The sequence below is a fragment of the Didymella exigua genome (assembly GCF_010094145.1).
Source record: "Didymella exigua CBS 183.55 unplaced genomic scaffold M421scaffold_11, whole genome shotgun sequence".
NCBI lineage: Eukaryota > Fungi > Ascomycota > Dothideomycetes > Pleosporales > Didymellaceae > Didymella > Didymella exigua.
The window spans coordinates 144,500-166,555 of NW_022984785.1; the positions used below are offsets into that span (position 1 = coordinate 144,500).

At 52.7% G+C, this 22,056-nt stretch overlaps 9 protein-coding genes across 9 annotated transcripts; 6 read left to right on the forward strand and 3 right to left on the reverse strand.

Moving 5' to 3' along the window:
* Positions 1-18: 18 nt before the first annotated feature.
* M421DRAFT_61086 (ATP synthase subunit 5 mitochondrial precursor) lies at positions 19-889 on the forward strand (the record flags this gene model as incomplete). Its single annotated transcript, XM_033595842.1, has 3 exons — positions 19-183; positions 310-624; positions 683-889. 3 exons carry the CDS (start codon positions 19-21, stop codon positions 887-889), a joined length of 687 nt encoding a protein of 228 aa, XP_033449455.1.
* Positions 890-1,233: 344 nt separating this feature from the next.
* On the forward strand, positions 1,234-2,984 carry M421DRAFT_390023 (uncharacterized protein). Its single transcript, XM_033589975.1, has 2 exons — positions 1,234-1,609; positions 1,673-2,984. Exons 1-2 carry the CDS (start codon positions 1,401-1,403, stop codon positions 2,619-2,621), a joined length of 1,158 nt encoding a protein of 385 aa, XP_033449456.1. The 5' UTR covers positions 1,234-1,400; the 3' UTR covers positions 2,622-2,984.
* Positions 2,985-4,617: 1,633 nt separating this feature from the next.
* Positions 4,618-6,212, reverse strand: M421DRAFT_419728 (bacterial luciferase-like protein). Its single transcript, XM_033592229.1, has one exon. It carries the CDS (start codon positions 5,947-5,949, stop codon positions 4,792-4,794), a length of 1,158 nt encoding a protein of 385 aa, XP_033449457.1. The 5' UTR covers positions 5,950-6,212; the 3' UTR covers positions 4,618-4,791.
* A 212-nt stretch (positions 6,213-6,424) lies between these two features.
* On the reverse strand, positions 6,425-7,669 carry M421DRAFT_419729 (ribosomal protein S8e). Its single transcript, XM_033592230.1, has 4 exons — positions 7,621-7,669; positions 7,331-7,357; positions 7,210-7,278; positions 6,425-7,148 (listed from the first exon to the last, which is right to left on the reverse strand). The coding sequence occupies exons 2-4, from the start codon at positions 7,333-7,335 to the stop codon at positions 6,614-6,616; spliced, it is 609 nt and encodes a 202-aa protein (XP_033449458.1). The 5' UTR covers positions 7,336-7,357; positions 7,621-7,669; the 3' UTR covers positions 6,425-6,613.
* A 970-nt stretch (positions 7,670-8,639) lies between these two features.
* On the forward strand, positions 8,640-9,331 carry M421DRAFT_91715 (uncharacterized protein; the record flags this gene model as incomplete). The annotated part of the gene is made up of 3 exons (XM_033597972.1): positions 8,640-8,793; positions 8,848-9,225; positions 9,282-9,331. The coding sequence occupies 3 exons, from the start codon at positions 8,640-8,642 to the stop codon at positions 9,329-9,331; spliced, it is 582 nt and encodes a 193-aa protein (XP_033449459.1).
* A 1,095-nt stretch (positions 9,332-10,426) lies between these two features.
* Positions 10,427-11,582, forward strand: M421DRAFT_419733 (uncharacterized protein). Its single transcript, XM_033592231.1, has one exon. The coding sequence runs from the start codon at positions 10,462-10,464 to the stop codon at positions 11,551-11,553; it is 1,092 nt and encodes a 363-aa protein (XP_033449460.1). The 5' UTR covers positions 10,427-10,461; the 3' UTR covers positions 11,554-11,582.
* Positions 11,583-11,985: 403 nt separating this feature from the next.
* M421DRAFT_419734 (malate synthase) lies at positions 11,986-14,214 on the forward strand. The gene is made up of 4 exons (XM_033592232.1): positions 11,986-12,588; positions 12,641-13,065; positions 13,115-13,899; positions 13,952-14,214. Exons 1-4 carry the CDS (start codon positions 12,225-12,227, stop codon positions 14,007-14,009), a joined length of 1,632 nt encoding a protein of 543 aa, XP_033449461.1. The 5' UTR covers positions 11,986-12,224; the 3' UTR covers positions 14,010-14,214.
* Positions 14,215-14,712: 498 nt separating this feature from the next.
* On the reverse strand, positions 14,713-17,927 carry M421DRAFT_100360 (uncharacterized protein; the record flags this gene model as incomplete). Its single annotated transcript, XM_033586504.1, has 4 exons — positions 14,713-15,526; positions 15,689-16,603; positions 16,646-17,312; positions 17,855-17,927. The coding sequence occupies 4 exons, from the start codon at positions 17,925-17,927 to the stop codon at positions 14,713-14,715; spliced, it is 2,469 nt and encodes an 822-aa protein (XP_033449462.1).
* An 830-nt stretch (positions 17,928-18,757) lies between these two features.
* Positions 18,758-21,076, forward strand: M421DRAFT_419736 (acid protease). The gene has a single exon (XM_033592233.1). The coding sequence runs from the start codon at positions 19,122-19,124 to the stop codon at positions 20,910-20,912; it is 1,791 nt and encodes a 596-aa protein (XP_033449463.1). The 5' UTR covers positions 18,758-19,121; the 3' UTR covers positions 20,913-21,076.
* Positions 21,077-22,056: the final 980 nt, after the last annotated feature.

The window sequence follows — 22,056 nt, forward strand, 5'->3', positions numbered from 1 at the left end:
ATCTCCTCTCCACACGCCATGTCTGCTGCACGAGCTTTCAGCACCGCTCTCCGGGCTGGTGTCCCCCGCGCCCCCATTGCCGCCCGCTTCGCCCGCGGGTACGCTGCCGCCGCTCCTACCGGCGCTGCCAACAAGCCTCCGGTTGCCCTCTTCGGTGTTGATGGAACATACGCCAGCGCTTTGGTACGACTCTCGAGATTTCAATTGGTCCGGGGCAGTTGATATGGGGATGGAATTGGACCGCAATGGCTGGGGGAGGAGCGCAGAGATGACTTGAGAGAACTGGGCTAACAGCTATGCGACGAGTAGTACACCGCTGCCGCCAAGACCAACGCCCTCGACAACACTGCAAAGTCGCTCGAGCAGCTCTCGGCCGTCTTCAAGAAGGATGCCAAGCTCGCTCAGATCCTCCGCGCACCCACCCTTTCCGTCGACGACAAGCAGCAGATCGTGCAGGAGCTCCAGAAGCACGTTGGCCAGGACAAGGACGGCATCATCAAGAACTTCCTTGCCACACTCGCCCAGAACAACCGATTGGGCGTGCTAGAGGGTGTCGTGAACAACTTCGGTGTCCTGATGGGTGCGCACCGCGGCGAGATCGAGCTCGTTGTCACCAGCGCTGCTGTACGTTGAAACTGCAAAGGAAGGAAAGCTAAAGAACAGGATCACTGACAGCGCGCAGGCTCTCGACAACAAGACCCTCTCCCGCCTCGAGGCCGCCGTTTCCAAGTCGCAGTACGTTGGCCAGGGCCAGAAGCTCAAGGTCGTTCCTAAGGTCAACCCCGAGATCAAGGGCGGACTCATCGTTGAGATTGGCGACCGCACCATCGACCTGTCTGTCTCCTCCAAGATGGCCAAGATGAACAAGCTCCTCAAGGACACTTTGTAAATATAGCAATCTGATATACCGAGCGGCAAACGTTCACCAGAAAGCATGGTTGTGGTAGGATTGTGTACTCTAGATGATTCGAGAAGAGCAATTTAGTTGGTGTTCATCTACAAGATCAGCCGTGGACCGCATTTCTCGGCGCGCTTGTTGGACCTCTACTACTCACAGTTGTAGCTTCCTTGAGTACCGCACAAACGCGCAGTCCAGCATCGAGAATTCAACCTCACATCCAGCGTCAACTATCAGTCGATTGAACCCCGCTTAAACCGCCCACCCGCAGCTACGGACATCTTTCTCCTTCACCTCGCCATGGCTCGAGCTTACTCGACGGTGAGTGAGACCTCGAGCCCAGCAGCACCATGCTTAGCGTTGGAGCCTGGGTTGACTTCACCACCACTGTTCGCGCGATATAAGAGGGGTTGAACTCCCCACTTCTTCGTTCAGTCCCGCCTCACGACCTGGGTAGGAAGACTCAGCTCAAGATAGCAAGTCTACTTCGTGCACCAGCAAAATGAATCCCTCGACTCCTCGACCGTCGACGCCTCCACGACGTACCGGCCTGCTGACTCCGCCTTCGACTGGTGGTCTTCGCAAGCGAGAGCTGTTTGTAGTGCCACAAGAATCTCCTACCAACCCTAGACGCCAAAACAAGAGCCACGTCCACGAAGGAGAGTTGTTGGGTGAGTATTTCAAAGACTTGAACGAAGGGTCAGACGCTCAGTCCGAAAATGAGAGCACCACGCGCTCACATCTAGCGGACGACAGCTCATCAACTTCGGAGAGCGAGTGCTCAGCTGGAGACTTTGCCACGTCGGCGTCATCAACTACTCCTGGTGCTGCGCGCTTTGAGGGTCCCAAAGCCCAGAGTGCTTCCACCACCACCTTCGTCGCTGTCTTGCCGTCTGGGCCATTCCCTTTTCTAAAGTTGCCACTATCTGTTCGTAACATGATCTACGGGCACCTCTTGGTCATTCCGGCAATCATCTGCGTGCGCCAAAAGCATACGGTATACCACGACGAGAAGAAGGCCTTCTTATACGCTGAGCGGCGTGAGCTCCTGCCCGGCATTGCCTTCGATCTCGCCCAGACCAAGGTTGACGGTTTTAAAACCCACTTCTCTCGATTCGCAAACATCAACCTGAATATCCTTCGTGCAAGCAAAGAGATCTTCAGCGAGGCACGAGCTGTCATGTACAGCAAGAATGAGTTTGAAGTTGTGAAGCCCAGCAATGAGCAAACCCCAGAGCCTGACTTTAGCATACCGTTGTTCCCGCCAGGCTACCAGCGCCTCGTTATCAGACTTAACATCCGCGTACGCACCTTCTACGACCTTGACTGGCTGCTCAGTGGGGGCTATAACGTTATGCGAAACTACTACCGAGGTCTCGATACCCTAACCCTCATACTGGAGATGGACTCAGCGACCAAGGGTTTCGGCCGTAAATGGAGCAGGAAGAAGAGCGAGAACTGGGTCACGTACATCAAGCGACTGCAACGTGACCTCGCTGATGATCTCTTCGACGGAGTCAAACCCAGGGACAGGACGATCCCAACGTGCCTCAATCTGCGAGTCCTCTTCAGTGGCAAGACGTATGATGGCAGCTCAGGCGCCTTGACCGAATTCACTGGTATTTCCATAACTGACAGCACCAAGATCGAGCAATCCAAGCATGAGGAGCTCAGAAATGCTCTGGTGGAGTCTTGGGAGCTGTTGAAGAAGGGCGGACGGTAGTCTGCGGTCTTCAGGTCTTCTCATCGAAACACTAAACACGCTCAGATCTATCGGATCTCAATGGTCTCGACCAGCTTTCACGCGCCGTTCTTTTCGATACGATATCACGCCCTTTCTGTTCTTTGCGTTGCCTAAGCAAACACGGATTCGGGTCATGGAGGCATTCGCGATTTTGACGTTGCAATTATGATTTGCCGGTTGGTACATGCAGGTCACTGTTTGCAGAAGGAGCGGAAGGAAGTAGACCCTGGTGTCAAACCACGTCTACACCGATCAGGAGGGCATTGAACCAACGACATGCTGCATTATAGTCGACAACAGTTTGAAAACTTTTGGTCACTTTTGAGCTAGATAGAACATTACATACCCTGTTAGCGCAAGAAGTAATGGTCTCTGCACTACTAGCCATCTTGAACTTTGATCGTTGACGCTTCACTTCCCTCCTTCCTCCCCTCCATCTTCTCTATAGACCATCTCAACACCTCCCTGCCACTTTACTCATTCCACCTTTTCATGCCGCCTTTTACCAGGAACTCCTGCGCTAGAACCCTCCAGCAATACCGCGACAAGCTCTCCACCATCATCGCATCCACCCATGCTCAGCGTCTCCGTCCGCTCTTAAGAGACGTAATCGTGATATACGAGTGCATTTCCGCTCTCGCCGAGGAATCTGGGCGTCAGCGGAGATACTCGACACGTCGCTGGTTCACGCTGACTTCGAAATAGGAGCCATGGGTTCTCCCGACCCCGCCAATGGTGATGGCTTCCTCGGGCCGGCTCATTTGGATCACTGTGAGTAGGGTGAGAACGGCGAATGTGGTTGTGCAGAGGAATTTGATACCCCGGGGATGCGAAAGGACTTCCTAGAAGCGTTTATATGGTCTTGCTGCGAGGCACGTGGAGATGAGGCGGGGTGCGAGGAAGGGCCTCACTGACCGGATACGATAGTAGTAAGAAGGCCAGAAATGCATGAGATGAACTTCATGAGGATTTGGGTGTTAGTCGAGCGCGCACGTGTAGCGCAGCGCTGGAAGGATATGGTGCTATATACTTCGACACGATGAAACCGAAGGATCGTTACAGGTCACGACCCCCTCACTCTGTCCGCTCGGTCAGGTCGATACGGTGCCGTCTTACAGCCTCTGCCATTGTGTACCTTATCGCAACACGACCATCTGAGCCCCTTCGGGTAGTTGATTCTAGATCTCTCATCGTCGATCGTACCGTGCATCTCCTCATTGCGATCATCCCATGACCCACTGTCCCAATCCACTTCGCTCTCACCTAGTCTCTACATCGGCATATTCACATCAAAAAGCACAAACAAGAACCCACCAGAATGCCAGCGAAAACTCTCCCTCCCATTCTGCAGCACATCACACTCTCTGCCGCACTGTCCGTAGACCTCAAACCGCTGCCGCGAACACACACCCTTCCCCTTCGCCAACAAAACCCCTCCACCCTCTTCAGCAGAATAATCTGAGTCCGCAATCGGCCCTTGACCAGGCCCTCTGCACTCCCCAGCGCCCTTCTCAACCTCACCTTCGCTGTCCCAGTGCTTGCAATCGTCCTCTTCTCTCGTTCCGCCAGTCTGCCAAGGCGCCGCTCTTTTCAGGTCGCCTTTGCCGAGCAGCATACGCGTACCGATGGACTCAAAGGCTTCCTGTCGCTCTCGGCAGACTAATCGCAGCAGGACTCGCACGCAGGCCTTGGTTGCCGAGTCGATCAATAGGAGATGGAAGCAAAGTTGAAGCTACAAGCGAACATAGAGAGGACGATGACATCAACTCATCACGTTACCTTGATGAAGAGGATGGTATCAAACTTGTGGGTCTGAATGACAATGCAACTAGCGAGAAACGAGGGCGCGAGTACTCGAGACAACGCTTTGAGATATGTGGACAGTGCAAACGGGAGCACTGACTTGATGCATAGGTGAGGTTGAGGTCGACAGTGACAGGAGTTTCTAGTACCAAAAGGACTGAAACATAGCATTCTGCGGACCACTTTATACAGCTGAGTCACGAGAGACAAGTCTGAAAGGTTGTAAGTGAAGATTCTGTGACAGATTCATGAAATGATAGGGGGTAGAACTGGACCTCGCCAACCCGATCGTGCAAAAATGGTTAGGACACAGTTCGTGTGGCTTCACTTAACTCCAAAATCATGTCTAGCCGTCGCGCACCGTCACACCCTCGACAGCCTCAGCAACCTTGTTCACGATGCCATTTCCGTTCCGAGTCGCACCTTCCCTCTTCTCCAACTCTTTCCTTACACCCGGCAGGATGTACCTTCCGTAATCAATCGCATCATTGAGATTGTCGTACCCACGGATGGAGATGAGTTCGCAACCAAGGTCGACATAGTCCAGAATCGAATCGATAACAGTTTGGTAGCTTCCTACCAGCGCAGTCGAAGCTCCTCTTGCATTCGTCGCTGTGACAGTAGGATACCACAAGGCCCTGTCTTGGACCTCGCCCTTCTTCGCGATATCGAGCAGTCTCTGGCTACCAACGTTCTGTGGCGCGGGAGCATTGGCAGGCACCTTGCCCAGGCCAGCGACACGGTGCGTCTGCAGTGCCTCGAGTGTCTTGTGTGCCTTCTGCCACGCCAACTCCTCAGTCTCCGCCACGATGGGCCTGAAAGTGACCCAAATCCGCGGCTTATCCGTCCTTCCAGCCTTCTCAGCCTCGGCGTAAATCCTGTCAATCTGCTGCTTCGTCTCCTTCAACGGCTCACCCCATAGGCCAAAGATGTCGGCCAGCGAACCACCAATGCGATACGCTTCGTCACTGCTGCCACCGACTGAAATCGGGATGCTCTTGCCATTGACTGGCCGAACGCGGTTGCTGAATTGCTTGAATTGGTAATATTTACCTTCCCAGTCGAAGGGCTCCGGGGACTCCCATGCGCGCTTGAGGATCTTGATGTACTCTTCGAGACGACCGTAGCGCTCATCTTTGCCTAGGAAGTCGCCTTCCCTGGCCTGCTCGACGTCGCTGCCACCGGCGATGAAGTGGACGACTGCGCGGCCTTTGGAGAGCTGGTCAAGAGTTGCTAGAGACTTGGCCGCTACTGTCGGGTAGACTGTGTTGGGCCGAAGTGCAATGATGACCTTGAGGTTTTTGGTGTGGGTGGCAATGGTAGCACCGGTTGTAAAAGGGTCGAAGTATGATGAGTCATAAGGCTGGAGGGTATAGTTGAAGCCATAATCATCCAGATTTTGAGCGTATCTCTTCAGGAAGTCAGGGTCGATGGGTGCGCCCAGGATGGGCTCCAATTCCGTGGAAGCGTTGGGGAACGCTAGAGATATGAATTCTGTAGGCATGCCGGCGGATTTGATTTGTGTTGCTCAAAAGCTGGTGTTGTTTCGATAAAAGAGTCATGACAGCCAACGTTGCTTCTCTTTATAAAGTTCCTCGTTGCGAGTGTCAAATGTCGACAGCTGCAAGCTCAAGCACGTCAACCACCAGTGGGCCATGAGAGCATGGGAGCTACCGATGTCGCTCCAATCGGCTTCTGATGTGCTGACGAATGCAAACACTCTGCCCCTCCTCTTGTAAATAGCTTCGGCAGTCGTCGGTGTCTCGGGCCATCTTATCTGGTGTTGTTGGAGAAGTGAATAATGAACGCCGGTGGGTGGGTCGCCGGCTCGGTGTCCCCACTAGCGTGCTAAATGCCTGCACTTTTCCACAGGAAGAAAGAGCGAATGTACAAAAGTCCACAAGGTTGGACAATGTGAGCCGCCAAAGGCACATGTCAAATGTCGTTTTACCATGTCCTGCAATGAGCATTATGTGAGCCTCAAATTGGTGAAATGGCAGGAAATGACCACGTAACGTTGAAATCGAGATTCATATACTCGTGGTATCTAGAGAAGTGGCATTATCATGCCTTGTTCATTCGAAGTTCTGCGCTTGTGCAGACCAGATACATGACTAAACACCTTTTGTGACCTGACCAATGCACCGAAGGATCCCCAAACATCACCCTTACTTCTTAAGGAGACGCTGGTAGAAAGCGAGCTCCTCACCCTCAAGGACGTAACCGTCGCAACGGCCTGACTGACCGGGACGGGAAGCGACAACAGCGTACAGACGACCAGCCTCGAACTGCTTCTCGACGGCAGAGTCGATCTTGCCGGAGCCGGAGAGACGCTCAGCCTGCTTCTTGGCGACGGAGTTGGACTTCTTGATGTCCTCGACCTTCTCGCCAGACTTGGCCTGCCTCTTGCGGCCAAGGGACTGGCCGTAGTGGGCCTCGTACCACTGCCTAAAGGGAGCGGCATCGATCTGGACAACGGCGGAGCGGGTCAGGGTGTTGGTACGGACGAGCTCGTTGTTGGAAGGGTGGTAGACGACACCGATGACACGGGTCTTCTTGGCGATACCCTCGGAACCCCAGGAGAAGTTACCGGCATCGAGACGGAGGGCGCGGAACTTGCGGTTGCCGCCACGGGTGCGGACGAGGTGGACACGCTTAGCGCCAATACGGGTGTTGGCAGGCTGGCGGCCCTTCTCGAAAGCCCTGAAGCCATGTTAGAAACATGACTTGAGATGCGATCGGTTTATGCAAGAAGCTTGCTTACCTCTTCTTGCGGTAGTATGCGCGCTTCGCACCGGAAGCGGAGCGCTTGTGGCGAGAGTCGCGAGAGATACTGGGACAAGTCAGCTTTGGTATTGGGAGACGAGGTGGGCGTGCATAGATACCCCATATTTGCGGTTTACAGAAGACTGCTGTTCACTCTGTTAGCCCTTGTTCTTCCAATATCTTGTGGGCTAGAGCTGCAGCAATTGCCTCGAGACTTCCAATGCGAACGTTCTGCCTCCCTTGTCCACGCCGCTAGCAAACGTATGAAGCCGTGACGATTGGTGATATCGCGTGCGCCGGTACGTTGCTGAGCGGTGTGCAGGTCGAAGAGTGTATTCGCAGGGTAGTCTTGAGATCGCAATGCGGGCAGGCTCTGGTGTATCGTCGGGTTCGGTGGTGTGAAGCGTACCTTTGGGGTCGTCTGTTGGGTTAGTCGGCTTGTCGAGGTCGAAAATGCGTTTGCTGTGGGAAGGTATTTTCGACCTGGGAAGGTGCTACCGCTAAGCGAGTCTTGGTGCTGGCCTGTGCGCGCCCCACCGTGGCTCTCCCTTCAAGCCAGTGGCCACCAACACTACAGTGAGTTCAGAAACAACACCAACAAAGACTGTTCCTGGCATTTCAGATTCAGGTGCTTCGTTCACGACGTTGGCACATGTCACCAGGTCGAAATGTCTGTAACACGCGCCCAAAACAGACGTCCCCAGTCATTAGGTGTTGCGGTATCAAGGGCAAATGTATATAACGAGTGTATTGTGTTCTTCTGTGTTGTTGTTCTGCTTGTATCTTTGCTCTCCAAGGCTCGCTGCGGGGTCTGTTTTGATGACGTGTTTGTGATGCAGCTGAGGTAAGAGGTGTTCAACAACATGAGGAAGTAGCACCAGACCACCGCCAACAACACGTGATCTGCTTCTCCTCTCAACCGTTACATTAGGAGCCGAGCCACCTCTTCGCAGTACCGCGCAACCAGCAAGCTGACCATCGGACTGCTCCAGATGCTGCGACCGATTGAGCCATCAACTGGGTACCCCCGACACAGTCTGCAGAGCCTTAGTTGTGTGGGGCAAGCTGCGACATCACCTTCACACGATGGCAAGATGCCCGTAACAATATCGGCCCATGGTACCTTTTTTAGGCATTAAATCTGGTTGTGTAACTGGTACCTGGAAGATGTGTCTCCGTACGGGCCGCGAAGGACTCCACATGTAAGCACCTATGTATCATCTATATTGTTTCGATACAAGCTTGGGGGCCGCATACCTTGTTCTGTGGTATGACTACAGAGATGCTCCTCGCTTAGCCGTCTTCACCGGTGTCGCTCAGAGAAGCGGAATCTGGCTATAGAACGTATAAAGTTGCCGACCCTTGGTATTGCAGCCTTAGAATCTGCGGGATCACGAAGGTCCACAACCTTTCTCGCCGCAGTCCAAGATGCGTTTCCTCGGCTTTATTTGTGCTGCTTCTCTGACTCTTGGAATGTTTGCCTCGGCTTTGCCTCTGGATATCCGTCAAGAGGGCCTCTCCCCCTTCGAATTAAACGCTCTTGTTACCAACAGTCCGCCAGGTCGTCCTGGCAGTACTCCCTGTATGAGGCCTCCACCTAATGATTGCATGTCTGTTGCGCTGATCATGCTTGTAGGGAGCTATATTCGAGCGAATTTCACCGATCCCAACTCGTACAGCTTTACTCAGGGCACACACAATGGGACTGTTCCAGCAGGTCTTCAAGGCGTTAATTGCGAGGCCAGATGGTTTAGGCAAGAGTCGCCCGAAGATCGCACTTGGCCCTGCGAATACTCGGAACAGGGCTACTTCGCCATCCAGATCTTCCCAGGTACTGGCGCTACTGCGAGGGTAAATGATTTCAAGTTAAGGCTCATTCATGGAGTGGAGCCAGGTGCGCCGATTTCCAACATCTTTGAGCGTTACGATGCGAATGGATCGTTCAAATCGCTCGATAACCTGAATGGTAGATGCTCCTCCGGTGGAGTCTGCAACTACAGTCTGAAGCCCGAACGTAAGTATCTGGTACAGTAGTATCAAGCATGCGCAAAACTGACAACTATGCCACAGTCAAGCCAGTCTCGCTTCCAGCAGCAGAAGCGGCTCCTGTCACGGCTTGAGGTACTTGACCCCCAAACCAACAACTAGGGCCTGCCGCTGTACGAGCCGAAGAAAACCCGCGCGTCACCAACAAGCACAATATTTGTCAATTCAATACCATTGCCAAAGCTAAGATCTTCCTTCTTTGATCTGGGAATGCACGGCGTCACTTCAACCATATTGGCTCTACTGACATATATCTTCTAATAAACTTTGACCACTCGGCCAAAAGCATTGCCATTAGACACTGGAAACCTGAAAAGCTACAAGTGACAGCCAGCATTTGCTCTAACAAACACGTGAGCCCCGTGCTTGTTATTTCGTAACCTGTAAAACCACATTTTTCAACACGCACCTTGATTGGATCCCACCATTGCACCGATCTTCGGTCTCCTTTCTTCAACTTTCCCACTGGGAATTCGACAGGATGCCCTCTTGCCCTTTGAATTGACCACAAATTGGTCAATGAGTCCGCCCGGTCGTCCCTGCTCTAGATCTTGCACGTTACATATGAATCCACGTACACGACTGCTGGCCACGACGACTACGAAGGCTCATCCTTGCTGGCGCCATCGACCCCATCTTGCTCTCTCTCACGAGGCTCCTCCGATTACACGGTTCCGGGAGGCAGTCAAGGCTTGAGTTGTAATTACGTTGGTACAGAGGCGAGTCTCCCCAAGGTCTATCCAGTTCCTAGCCTCGCGACGCCATCGCCGACAGCCACTGAGCGCTGTAGGTGCTTCTTGGAAGCGATATAAACAACTCACACACCGCTACAAACGACTGCAGGCTAAGGTCAATTCACACCGTGAAGTCTAGTAGGTCATTGGGGAATAAGAGATGTGAGGATGAGGCTTCACTTCAGACTGGAGTAAATTTAATCGTTTGATGAATATTGGGTGGCGCTACATGTTAGGCGCAGACACTAAGGGACTATGTATGTTATGTTTGTGGGAAACTAATTGGTAGTCTTCCTAGACAAGCCATTGGCTGCTGCAGATGTGAAAGGTCTTTAGAGACACGATCAATCTTCCAGTCAATTCATTTCCTAAAAATCAGCTAGTTAGCAAAATTATTCATAACATCACTTAATAGCTGGAATGGCTCTAGTATTGTGGCAGTTCAGCTTGTGGTCCTGTCAAGACGAGCAATGGAGGTCGCCCATGATATCTGCATGATCATTTTTGGCTTCTTTCTTCTGATTGCCTTTCCCGTCTGGGAGGAGTTCTTCGCCCCAGTCACCTTTATTCCCTACGGGTTGCTTTTGGACCGCACCGTCTTCAGCGCTGGCTGCATGTTCGTTTGCATATACTTCAACAGCTCGGTATGGGGGTCGTGCTCTTCTTCCTTGCTGCAGGTTGTCTGGAACCCGAGCGTCACCGAGGCTTCGTACGTGACTCAGGTCTTATGTGTCCAATCCGGATGGTCCTTCTTCTTCCTTGGTCATCTTATTAGATACACTGGGCGCTTTGAGTGGACTCTCACATACTTCATGGTGCCACTCGATATCCTCGCGATCGGTCTCATAATCCACTTCCACCAGCCCGGTACCAGCATCGGCTTACATTGTGATGACCCAGTCTTCACCGCCGTGGCGGGAAGAAACATTGTCATCGGCGGTGAGCTCGCTATGATGGCGCCCTCTGATCATCAACATATTGCCCTCATCCTTGCTGTCCTCAACCTCTTTTGCTTCATTGGTAGCGCTGCCGGTCCTACAGTCAACGCTGCAATATGGACAGCTACCTTCCGCGAAAATCTTGTCAAGCACGTGGGAATACCTTCCAGTGTCAATGTCAACGACATCTACGCTGCTCTGCCCAAGCAACTGTCGTACAAGTGGGGCTCTCCTGAACGCCTGGGTATCGATCTGGCTTATGGACCATGGTGGCTCGCAAAGGCTCATGCTCATGAGTCGTCACCATCATCTGCATGCTGTCGTTGGCTCTCGTCTGCACCATCTTCATCCGCGACATCAATGTCAAGCACAACAAGTAAGTCATCGGTCGCCTCGCCTAGATTGTTGTGTCAGCTTCAACGAGGGGATATGAGCCGGAACGCAATGGTATGCCGGCAGAGCGGTTATAAGAAGGAAAGGGCGATCTCGAAAGTTATTGTAAAAGTTATAGATGCCATACACACAGTCATTATATCTGGACCTGCGTCGCATTGTCCTCTGAGGATGTTGCAGTTAGACTTACTGTCCGCTTTTGCGACGGCCAACCTCCAAGTCTTACCGTAACGTCAGGAGCCCGTCATGCCCACGCCTCGCAGCCGATGTGCGGCGCTGGTAGCTATCTGTAACCTGCACCATTCTTGTTACTCGATCAGGCTCTGTAAAATGATTTGCATTAGCGACTGCCGGAAATTGAATGCGCTCCAACGGACTGAAAGGGCCTCGGGCTGTCTCCCGCCCAGTCGAAGATTGCGTGAGATCAGATCGCGACTTCCGTCAGTACCCGCGAATTGGCGCTACCACCCTGCAACATCCCGGCCTTCAGCGAATTCGAGACCCTAGCTTGCCACATGCAATAAGCAGCACCGTTTCCGGTGATTGGAAACCGAATAGAATTTGGCAGCGTTGCTGGGGCTGTTGCGCTGATCGGGTGCGTTATCCCCGCAGTTGAGCCATGACCTTGGCATCATCACAAGCTGGGAGCTCTCTAACCATCCCCTCCGCCCGGGCGCAGTGCTGCTGGTTCACCACTCACAGTAGCCGGCCTAGCCTGCACCAGACTTTACAAAGAAGATCCTCGGTCCAGATTCGCGACGGGTGACGTTTGTGACATACATTATATAGCCTGGCCGCCCAATATTCTCCGCACGCATACATCATCGCAGCCCTCACTTTCTGCACTTTGAACATATTCGCAATTGCATACCACACAGAATTCACATAGAGATACTACCGCAATGGCAGCCAGCGCCGACTCTATCCTCCGCGAGGTCAACATCCTCGGCGAGCTGAACGACTCTAATCGTCACATCCTCAGCAAAGACGCTGCTGTTTTCCTTGCTCTTCTCCACCGCACATTTAACAACCGCCGAAAGGAACTTCTCCAGAGGAGAGTGCTCCGCCAGGCTGAGCTCGACAAGGGCAACCTCCTCGATTTCCTCCCTGAGACCAAGCACATCCGCGACGATCCCACATGGAAGGGAGCACCACCAGCTCCCGGTCTTGTCGACCGCCGAGTCGAGATCACAGGACCGACAGATCGCAAGATGGTCGTGAATGCACTAAACTCTGACGTCTGGACATATATGGCTGATTTCGAGGGTGAACATGCAATCAACGCCCCTCAGCAAATCGTAGATCTAACAACAGCCAGATTCCAGCGCGCCAACATGGGACAACATGATCAACGGCCAGGCCAACCTGTACGATGCTATTCGCCGACAGGTCGATTTCAAGCAGGGCGAGAAGGAGTACAAGCTCCGCACCGACCGCACACTCCCCACACTCATCGCCCGTGCTCGTGGGTGGCACCTCGAGGAGAAGCACTTCACTGTTGATGGCGAGCCTATCTCTGGTGGTCTCTTCGACTTCGGTCTGTACTTCTTCAACAACGCACACGAGCTCGTCAAGCGCGGATTCGGCCCATACTTCTACCTCCCCAAGATGGAGTCGCATCTCGAGGCTAGGCTTTGGAACGACGTCTTCAACCTTGGTCAAGACTACATTGGCATGCGCCGTGGAACCATCCGTGGTACCGTTCTGATTGAGACCATTCCTGCTGCCTTCGAGATGGACGAGGTAAGACACGACAGTTCTGCCGGGGTCGATAGCTGCTAACCATGATCAGATTATCTACGAGCTCCGTGACCACTCCTCCGGCCTGAACTGCGGTCGCTGGGACTACATCTTCAATACCATCAAGCGTTTCCGCCAGAACCCCAACTTTATCCTACCCGACCGTGATGCCGTCACAATGACCTCCCCCTTCATGGACGCTTATGTCAAGCTCCTCATCAAGACCTGCCACGCACGTGGTGTTCACGCCATGGGTGGTATGGCTGCCCAGATCCCCATCAAGAACGACAAGAAGGCCAATGATGCCGCCATGGCCAAGGTCAAGGCCGACAAGCTCCGCGAGGTCCGCGCCGGTCACGACGGTACCTGGGTCGCTCACCCCGCTCTTGCCAAGATTGCCTCGGACATCTTCAACGAGAACATGCCCACACCCAACCAGATGCACGTCCGCCGCGAGGACGTCAACATCTCCGCCAACGACCTGCTGAACATGAATGTGCCTGGCAAGATCACCGAGGCTGGTATCCGCCAGAACCTCGACATCGGTCTCAGCTACATGGAGGCCTGGATTCGCGGTGTTGGCTGTGTGCCTATCAACTACCTCATGGAGGACGCTGCTACCGCCGAGGTTTCGAGATCCCAGCTCTGGCAATGGACAAGGCACGGTGTCAAGACCGCTGAGGGCCAGACTGTTACCAAGCAGTACGCACTCAAGTTGCTCAAAGAGCAGACTGATAAGTTGAATGAGAAAGCGCCTAAGGGCAACAAGTTTCACCTTGCGGCCAAGTACTTCGAGGGTCAGGTCACTGGCGAAGACTATGCCGAGTTCCTTACATCGTAAGTTATTTGCGAAGTGAGGCTGCACGAAACATGAGCTAACAGATACTAGGTTATTGTACAACGAGATCACAAACGTAGGTGCCACCAGGCCTGCCTCCAAGTTGTAGACTCGCGCCTGTTTCCTTGCCGCGATGAATCTTCTTGTAGTTACCATACCCACCATATCAAGGTCCAATGAAGGCCTGTAAGCAGAATGCAAAAGCAAAGCTTGATTACTTGGTTTCATGTTTGCGCGCTCGTTCCTCGCTTACATCTGTTTGGGACATTTGATACGTTCGTGGAGCCTAACATGTTAACTTCTTTAGCCTATCGCGCCCACTCCGGCCGCAAAGCTGTGAGCACGTGACACCGAATTTCCACCATCCGAGGCAACGACAACATGGGAAGTTGAAACCGCAGGCATGGATACGCTGCGGGGAGGACCGAACGAGCATGGGTTTACGCATGTGATCTCCAATCACGGGCCGGCAGGACTGGACGAGACGACCGAGGTACAATACACTGATGGCACATTCAGCGACGTTTCGTAACATTTGGCATAAGATCATTCATGTAGCATTGCAGTCGTAAAGTTCCGTAATTATCCATAATTTCGTTATTATACTATTGTAGAGCGCATCACCCAAAATGTTAAACCGTCATTGAAACTCCATACATCCCTTGCAGATGCCAGAGCCTTTACATGTGAACTATTGAATCTCGTGTAACCTCCAAAATCATGTGGTGGGTCCAAATTTCCAATCCAGGTTGCCAGTACTCATGTTCCCTAAACGCCACGCTGAATGCATATTGGCAAGACGCCTGCCTCCATCACGCCAGCCACAAAAGCCACCCTGCAATACCAATCATCATACCTTCTACCCACTTATCGGCTCCTCCGCCATGGGCCCAGCTCCCTGCGCCCTTGCTCTTACTCGATTCTCCGATTCCGCTGGCGATGAAATCACCTGCGCCGCGCTCACTCGTTTCTATGCTGCTTGTTGTATTCGCGCTGTTGCTTGCGGGGGTTGAAAGAGAACTCGTCTTGCCGTTGATGACCAGCGCCGTGCTGCCAGGCGCAAGCGAGTATGTCGTTCCGTCGATGATGACTTCGCCGCCTGGCAGCAGTGTTGTGGCAGAGTTAAGTATGTACTCCACTGTTCCGTCGCGCGTCGTTGCGGTGACAGTTTTACCATCCACGACGATGGGAGGCGCCGCTGTTATGGGACCAATACTTGACCCTGAGCCAAGTGTGGACGTGACGCCGTTGATCACTACGACAGACCCCGAAGCTGATGCGGGAAGGGAGAATGTCGTGCCTGAGACTGTGACCACTCCACCGAGTGTGAGTGTCTGGTCTAATCCAAAAACAAATGCTGTAGTGCCGTGTGAAATAGTCGCAGTTGCCTCATCGCTACCCAGTGCCAGCACGGGGAGGTGCGATGGATTCAGACGAGATGTTGCGCCGTTGATGAAGACTGTTGAGCCTTGACCAGCGGTTGGCAGGCTGTATGTGGTGCCACTGACCACGATCTCACCACCTGGTGTGAGTGTCTGACCCGGCGCGAGAACAAATTCGGTTGTACCATCCACTACTCTCGCTGTGATTGGGACGTTATTGACTGTCAATGCCGGGAGGCCGGCACTGAGACGTTGAGTCCGTCCATTGATGACGATACTGGAGCCGTGGAATCCAGATGGAAGACTGTACGTTGTACCGTCAACAGTGATGGCGCTTCCTGGTCCAAGGGTCTTGTCGTCGACAACAAAGATTGTGGTTCCACCGAGGATTTTGGCCGTGATAAACTCTCCGCCAAAAGTTACAGCCGCTTGGCCGGCCATGGTGACGAGGGTCTGCGTGGCACCATTCCATATCGCGATTTTCCCATTTGGACCTAGTGTGAGTGTGTTACCATCTACAACTACCATTGGACCCCCTCGTTGCAGTGTCTGAGTACCCACAACGAATTGGCCGTGCGAGTTAGCGGTTATCGTGCTATGCCCAATCTTAAGAACCGGCAATGGTCCTTGCGTTATCTGGGGTCCCACAGTGATAGTCTGGTCGCCAACGATGATCTTTGAACCACCTCCGTTGGAGGGTACAACAACTGGAACACCGTTGATCGTTGTAGTTTGACCAAAGGTGACCGTCTCGGTCCCAAAAATGACCATCGTAGGCGCATTTTTCTGCTCATTTGGCCCGCCTTGTCCCTGCTGCGTCGGCTGAGGCTTCACAGTGACTACGCTGTTGCCAATAGTTATTTTTTGTCCAGACTCTGTGGGTTGTTGGACCGGTTTCTTTGTCAATTCAGGATTATCAGAGCCCACTGAACTGATGAAATCTGGTATACTTGGTGTTGTCTTCACGTCAGGCTTTGGGCTTGAGGGATTCTGAGGCGTGTTCTGGGGCTGGCCTTGCGGTCGACCTTCAGTTTTCTGGCCATTGTTATTGTTTGTATTATCCTTCGACGTAGGCGACTCGTTCTTCTTCGGATCGGGCGTTTGTGGGAGTGCCAGATCATTGTTGATGTTGTTTGAGTTGGGATCTTGCAGTGTTGGCTTCGGCTGTGGTAGGTCGCCCTTTTTTGTGTCGCACCTTAGACATCCTAGCTTGGTTATGTGTTTCGATGTCGACTCAAATGTTGTCGAAAGGAAGGTATTGGTACCCGGAAGACTAGAGAAGGTAGGAAACGGTGAGAACGTCATTAATGGTGCAGAAGTCCTGGTAGTAATAGGTTGGATCGATATCTCTGCTGGCGCTGACGTCGGAGCGGGTCGGCTAATTGTCCTGTTGGGATCTTCGATGAGGTTATCCGCAATACCTGCCAAAGTACAAGTGTCGATGTCAGCTCCCTGAAAGTGCTGCTGAATCTCCGGATCTTGAGCCAGGAAATTCTGTAACTTGTCAGGTACCGGTACAGCGCTGTTGTACGGTGTCGGTTCTGGCGTCGATCCGTTGGTAAAGGTCTGGATGAAGAAGTCCCAATCTACAGTGTTGGTCGGTAACCAGTCTCTCAGACTCGTGACGTGGGGCTGACAAGTGCTTGACGTTGGCAGCAGCTTGCTGTATGTTTCATCATTGCGTGCTGTGGCATTGACGTTTACGGCAGCGTCAGGTCCACCAAACAGATCTGTGTAGAGTACGTAGGTTGGTCCAACATCCAAAGTTAGATACAATCCAGGAGATGGTAGGTATATATTGAATTCAGCCGCGGTTTCGGTGATGCCATTCACCATCTTTGTCTGATTGATGGTCTTGGTCTCAGTGACGATCGTGTCGATTGTAGCATTGTTCAAGTAAGTGACAAACTGTGTGAGAATGGTCTCAGTCACGACCAAGCTTGTCCAGTTGCCAAAGATAACAGATTCGTAAGATGTCGTCACTGGGTTCAGCGCGGCAAGCGCGCAGCCTGTACATTGTCCTCTGAAGACTGTTGTGGTTGTCGCAGTCCCTGGACTGGATGATTTGGTATCATTCTTGTAGGGGGACTCTACCGGAGAGGACACATATTTGTTGACCTCAGAAGAGGATGTTGGATAATGTGCAGTCCAGTTAAGTACAGTTGCTTCTGTCGAAGTAGAAGATCGTTCAGAGTAAGTGTTTGACGGCGCATCCGAGGAAGGTGCAACGGGGACGAGCGTATGACCTGACGGTGTCTGTATCTGGACCACTGTGGCCGTGGCAATATCAGGCGACGACGCCTCTTCCGTTACTAGATAGCCCGAACTGTCCAACGATAGGCCGTCGGATACAGGTGTTTGGTTCTCCACTAATGTGTTGATGTTTGAAAGCGTCACATCTGCTACTGAGTAAACGGCACTTGGTAACGAAGGACTGCCAGACACTGCTGGTATTGAGGAGTTGTCATCTGATCATTGTGTTATACTCATACCATTCAAGCTGAAGTCGGTGAACATACATCCTTGTCTGTTGTTAGCCAGTCCTCTCAGTTGTGTAGAATACAAAACCTACTCTTTGCAACGTTTGGAGTGCTATGAGAAGCGGCCACAAGTGACGCCGTCCCCAACAGGGCGTGCCTCCACATTCTTTACCTTCTACACATGAGCGAGTGACAATGCAAAAGTGCAAACAAAGGCGTGGCAGCGCAGAATGGGAGTGAAGACGGTAGCCTAAGAGGCGAAAAGTATCGACTGAACGCACACAAATCGGGAGACTGGACAGCCTCCAGCCGCTATGAATAGACATCTGTGTGATTCATGCGCTCACACCCTCTAGTGGCTGCTAGCGGCGAGGCACCCACGAATGGGCTGCAGCAGATCACTGGAAATGTGGCCGTGCTTGACGGCTGAGCATGCCTAGCCGAATCAGCCAAAAGTTCTGAAGTTTCGACGATAACGTATCATCAGGTTTCCTTCGCGATGTTGCACCGTCTGTCAGCTCTCTCAAGCGGCGACACGTCAATGATCCCTTCCGGCACTTTGAGCACCCCGGACACCAATCAGAAGCCTGCCCTGGCGACTGGGCGGCTGGGCGAGGAACGTGGAATGCAACTCTCAACTTGGTAGCACAGAAGTACGAAATTGTCCGTTTCGGGCATCGCGAGCGTCACGCTGTTCTCACTTCGACAGAGAAGGTATTGCCGCTCAGCTCCTACGCTTCACAAAGGCGCTTTTAAGATACAAGTACCTGAAACAGTTCGCCTAGTTGAGCAGACGGCGCTGCTGAGCGTGCAGGCATTGCTAGGGTGTTGTCGACGAGGTTGGTGGCTCGAGATCAGCTTTCCGAGATCGAACGCGTTAGCGTTCTGGGTGCGCCTTCCCTCATTGGCTCCATGATCGACCAGGCTCCACCCCTGACCTCATCCCATCGCTCCATCTGCGCCCCTACCGTGGTACCTCGTATTTCTCGCGTCCAGTTTCCTGCACGCTCGCAATGCGGCCGAATCATGGTGCAGCGTTCAATATTGGCTGGGCTCGCCAGGCCTAACAGCTGTTAGCCAAGCTTCAGCTGGCAGAGAACCCAGGATTCGCACGACTCCTCACGGTGTCGGCAACTCCCCAGATCACTAGGTATTCCTTTCTTTCCGATCAGGCCTCGCCGGGACTCCGGGACTTGAAAGTCAATTTTCTGACATTCGGAGAAGGCAGCTTCGACATTGCGGCTCCATCAAAATGCACGCTGAATAGCTAAATGTCCTGTGATTTGAACGCTATCCATGACCTGATACCCTTGGCTTTTCTCTAATTTTCTTTCTCTTCCTACGCTCGTTACCGCAATAATGTCCACTTCCAAGACTATTGCGCCATATAGCGTCCGTCCCTCGCAGCAATTCGACGGCAACGACGGCAGTTGGAGCACCTTCGAAATTAGTGTGGGGATACCAGGACAGGACTTTCGGGTCCTTCCCTCAACCAAGAGCGGCGTCACATACGTTATAGCACCCGAGGGCTGCAATCAGCCCACCGATCCTTCCAATTGCGCAAATCTGCGTGGCGCAGAGATATTCGATTCAACGCAAAACACAGGGTTTCAGGTCACACGGTCGACAATGTGGTCGGCAATTGGGCAATATGGCGTGGATCTGGAGGACGCACTGAACATGACAGCAGACGGTCTGTTTGGATATGATCAAGTTGCGCTGGGTCCTGCGCAGGACACCAATTCCGTCACCACAATGGACCACCAAGTCGTTGCTGCAGTTGCAGACATGGACTACTTCATGGGTGTCCTGCCGCTGGGCACGGCACAGTCAAGCTTCTCGAGCTTAAGCGAACCTCAGGAATCCCTTATGTGGAATCTCCGGAACAGTTCTCGAATACCGAGTCTGTCTTACGGTTACACGGCTGGCGCAAAGTACAGACTGAAGTCAGTGTTTGGGAGTCTGGTCTTAGGCGGTTACGACTCGACACGATTCACACCCAATGCAAACGATTTCTCCTTTACATTTTCCTCGGATTCTTCGAAACTGCTCACTGTTGGCATCGAGAGCATCACGGCAACGAACACCTTGCAGGGAACATACTCGCTGTCTTCTGGATCTCACTTTTCAGTGATCGACTCGACAGTGGCGCAACTATGGTTACCAACAGATATATGTACACAGTTTGAGCAATCCTTTGGCCTCACGTACGACCCCTATACCGACCTTTACCTCGTAAACGACACAATACACGCCAATCTCACAGCACTTAACCCTGTGGTCACAATCAAGCTGATCAATTCGCTGGATGACGCGGCGACAAAATACGCCAACATTGAGCTACCCTACGCCGCATTCGATCTTGAAGCCTCATATCCATACTACAACAATGCCACAAAGTATTTTCCCATTCGCCGAGCTGCTAACGACACGCAATATGTGCTTGGGCGGACACTGCTACAAGAAGCATACTTAATCGTCGACTACGAAAGGGCAAACTTCACAATCGCTCCAGCAACATTTCCTGATCCACTACCGGCCGCACAAATTGTCACCATCGATTCACTTGGCGATGGTGAAAATAACAACGATTCTTCGTCACTGGGTGCCGGCGCTATATCCGGCATTGTAGTCGGCGTCGTCCTCGGACTTGTCGTCCTCGGTGTCGCCGCATTCTTTATCTGGCGCAAACGCCGGCAGTTAGCACAAAAGTACGAGCTCGCCACAACCGAAAAGGACACAGATTTTGATCCCCGCCTCACCGGCACTGGAAACAACGCCACGATGAAAGCGCATGTGCCACGACCAGCACAAGAGATGGGCGGCACGCCGCTCTCCGAACTCGCTTCGCCAACTGTCATGGCTTTCCCGACAACACTTGAGCGCGCTATCAACGTAAACAGGGAACCGGTTGAATTGCCCAGCGAAAGCGTAGTGTCTCACTCACCAGCGACTGCGAGACGGGAGGAGGTCAAACTTTCGCGACCAGACGGGCACATCGACAATGAACGAGAAGGTGAGAGCGGTCGCATTCCCACAGAGAATATGAGCTGGGCGCCGAGCGACGATGCGACAATGATCAACTCGCTGAGTGCGGGACTTGTGACGAGAGTCAGTCCGTTGACGCCAACGTCTGGGAGGAAACTCTGAAAATTTGGTTGTGAATAGCATTGTACCATGTTGGCATTTTTGAAGACGGAAAGAACGACGAGACTCGTCCTTGGCAGGTACTACTTGTATAGATGGGTTGATTCTCTGTTTTGACATAGGCATGATACACATTGATCCTTAATGACGAGAGTGAATACACCGCACACTTCTTCCCAAGCACCCCTACCGCAACACATCCCCTTGATGGCGAACTGCCTCGCAATCAGCGATCCTCATAGCTGCGGAGATAGTGAATGCCTAGCCAGCAGGTGTTGTCAGACACCTGACATTCAGTACAGAACGCCTGAGCCTCCCTCACCCAGCCGTAAGGCGTATAGAGCTCGCGGCCCATACTCACTAAATCGCTATCGGTGCTAAGCACATACATGACGACTCAGACGAACTGCTTTGGACGTCAGTCAGTAGTCGACTGCTGACATGATTGCATCAGAATACAGAGTGCATCTGCTCGGGCTCAACGCCCCATGAGATCGAAGTGGAGCAAGATGACAGATCAACTCTCAACTTTTGGTCTTGACATACAGGGTACTCAAGAAAGATCGCACTATGGCAGGTGATTCCGCATCCCACACTCCCTCCTCGTCCAAGGACAAGTCTAACGCGGCATGTTTCAAGGGCCGCGAGCAAGTGCGGCGTGCACAATGGTATGTTCATGGCCCTCTTCTTCACTCGATACGTTACGCTAAAACGTTATTAGAATACATAAAGAACGCAAAGTACCATATATCCACGCGCTCGAATCCGAGGTCCTCGCTCTACGCACGAAAGCGAGAAGCGTCGAGGAGCAGAATTGTATCCTGAGTGCGCAGGTAGAGCAGCTGGAGAGAAACTTCGTGTGCACAATGGTGGGGGCGAGGACTGAGGTACACAGTGGAGAGCTGGTGGTGATGATGTTGGGTCGATGAGCGCGGAAAGAAATGGTAGATATACTGGGTCGACAAGCGTTGGAGCATGTCCAAAGCAATGGCTGAGCACGACTACCGATGTGCCGGCGCAAACGTGTAGTGCTATGGCGTCGCGAGTGGATCAATGAACTGGTTGATGCCAGCGCACCATGCGAATATGGTCCTGGAGTTCGTCTTGACGTACGAGCTGGTCCCTAGCGTTTGCGTGATCTTTTCAG

Coding starts and splice junctions, on each gene's coding strand:
- M421DRAFT_390023 (XM_033589975.1), top strand. CDS start 1,401: ATGAATCCCTCGACTCCTCGACCGTCGACGCCTCCACGACGTACCGGC. Junction 1,610..1,672: donor AACGAAGGGTCAGACGCTCA/GTCCGAAAATGA, acceptor AACTTCGGAGAG/CGAGTGCTCAGCTGGAGACT.
- M421DRAFT_419736 (XM_033592233.1), top strand. CDS start 19,122: ATGTCCACTTCCAAGACTATTGCGCCATATAGCGTCCGTCCCTCGCAG.
- M421DRAFT_419728 (XM_033592229.1), bottom strand. CDS start 5,949: ATGCCTACAGAATTCATATCTCTAGCGTTCCCCAACGCTTCCACGGAA.
- M421DRAFT_419733 (XM_033592231.1), top strand. CDS start 10,462: ATGGAGGTCGCCCATGATATCTGCATGATCATTTTTGGCTTCTTTCTT.
- M421DRAFT_419729 (XM_033592230.1), bottom strand. Junction 7,149..7,209: donor GCATACTACCGCAAGAAGAG/GTAAGCAAGCTT, acceptor ACATGGCTTCAG/GGCTTTCGAGAAGGGCCGCC.
- M421DRAFT_419734 (XM_033592232.1), top strand. CDS start 12,225: ATGGCAGCCAGCGCCGACTCTATCCTCCGCGAGGTCAACATCCTCGGC. Junction 12,589..12,640: donor ATATATGGCTGATTTCGAGG/GTGAACATGCAA, acceptor AACAACAGCCAG/ATTCCAGCGCGCCAACATGG. Junction 13,066..13,114: donor CTGCCTTCGAGATGGACGAG/GTAAGACACGAC, acceptor AACCATGATCAG/ATTATCTACGAGCTCCGTGA.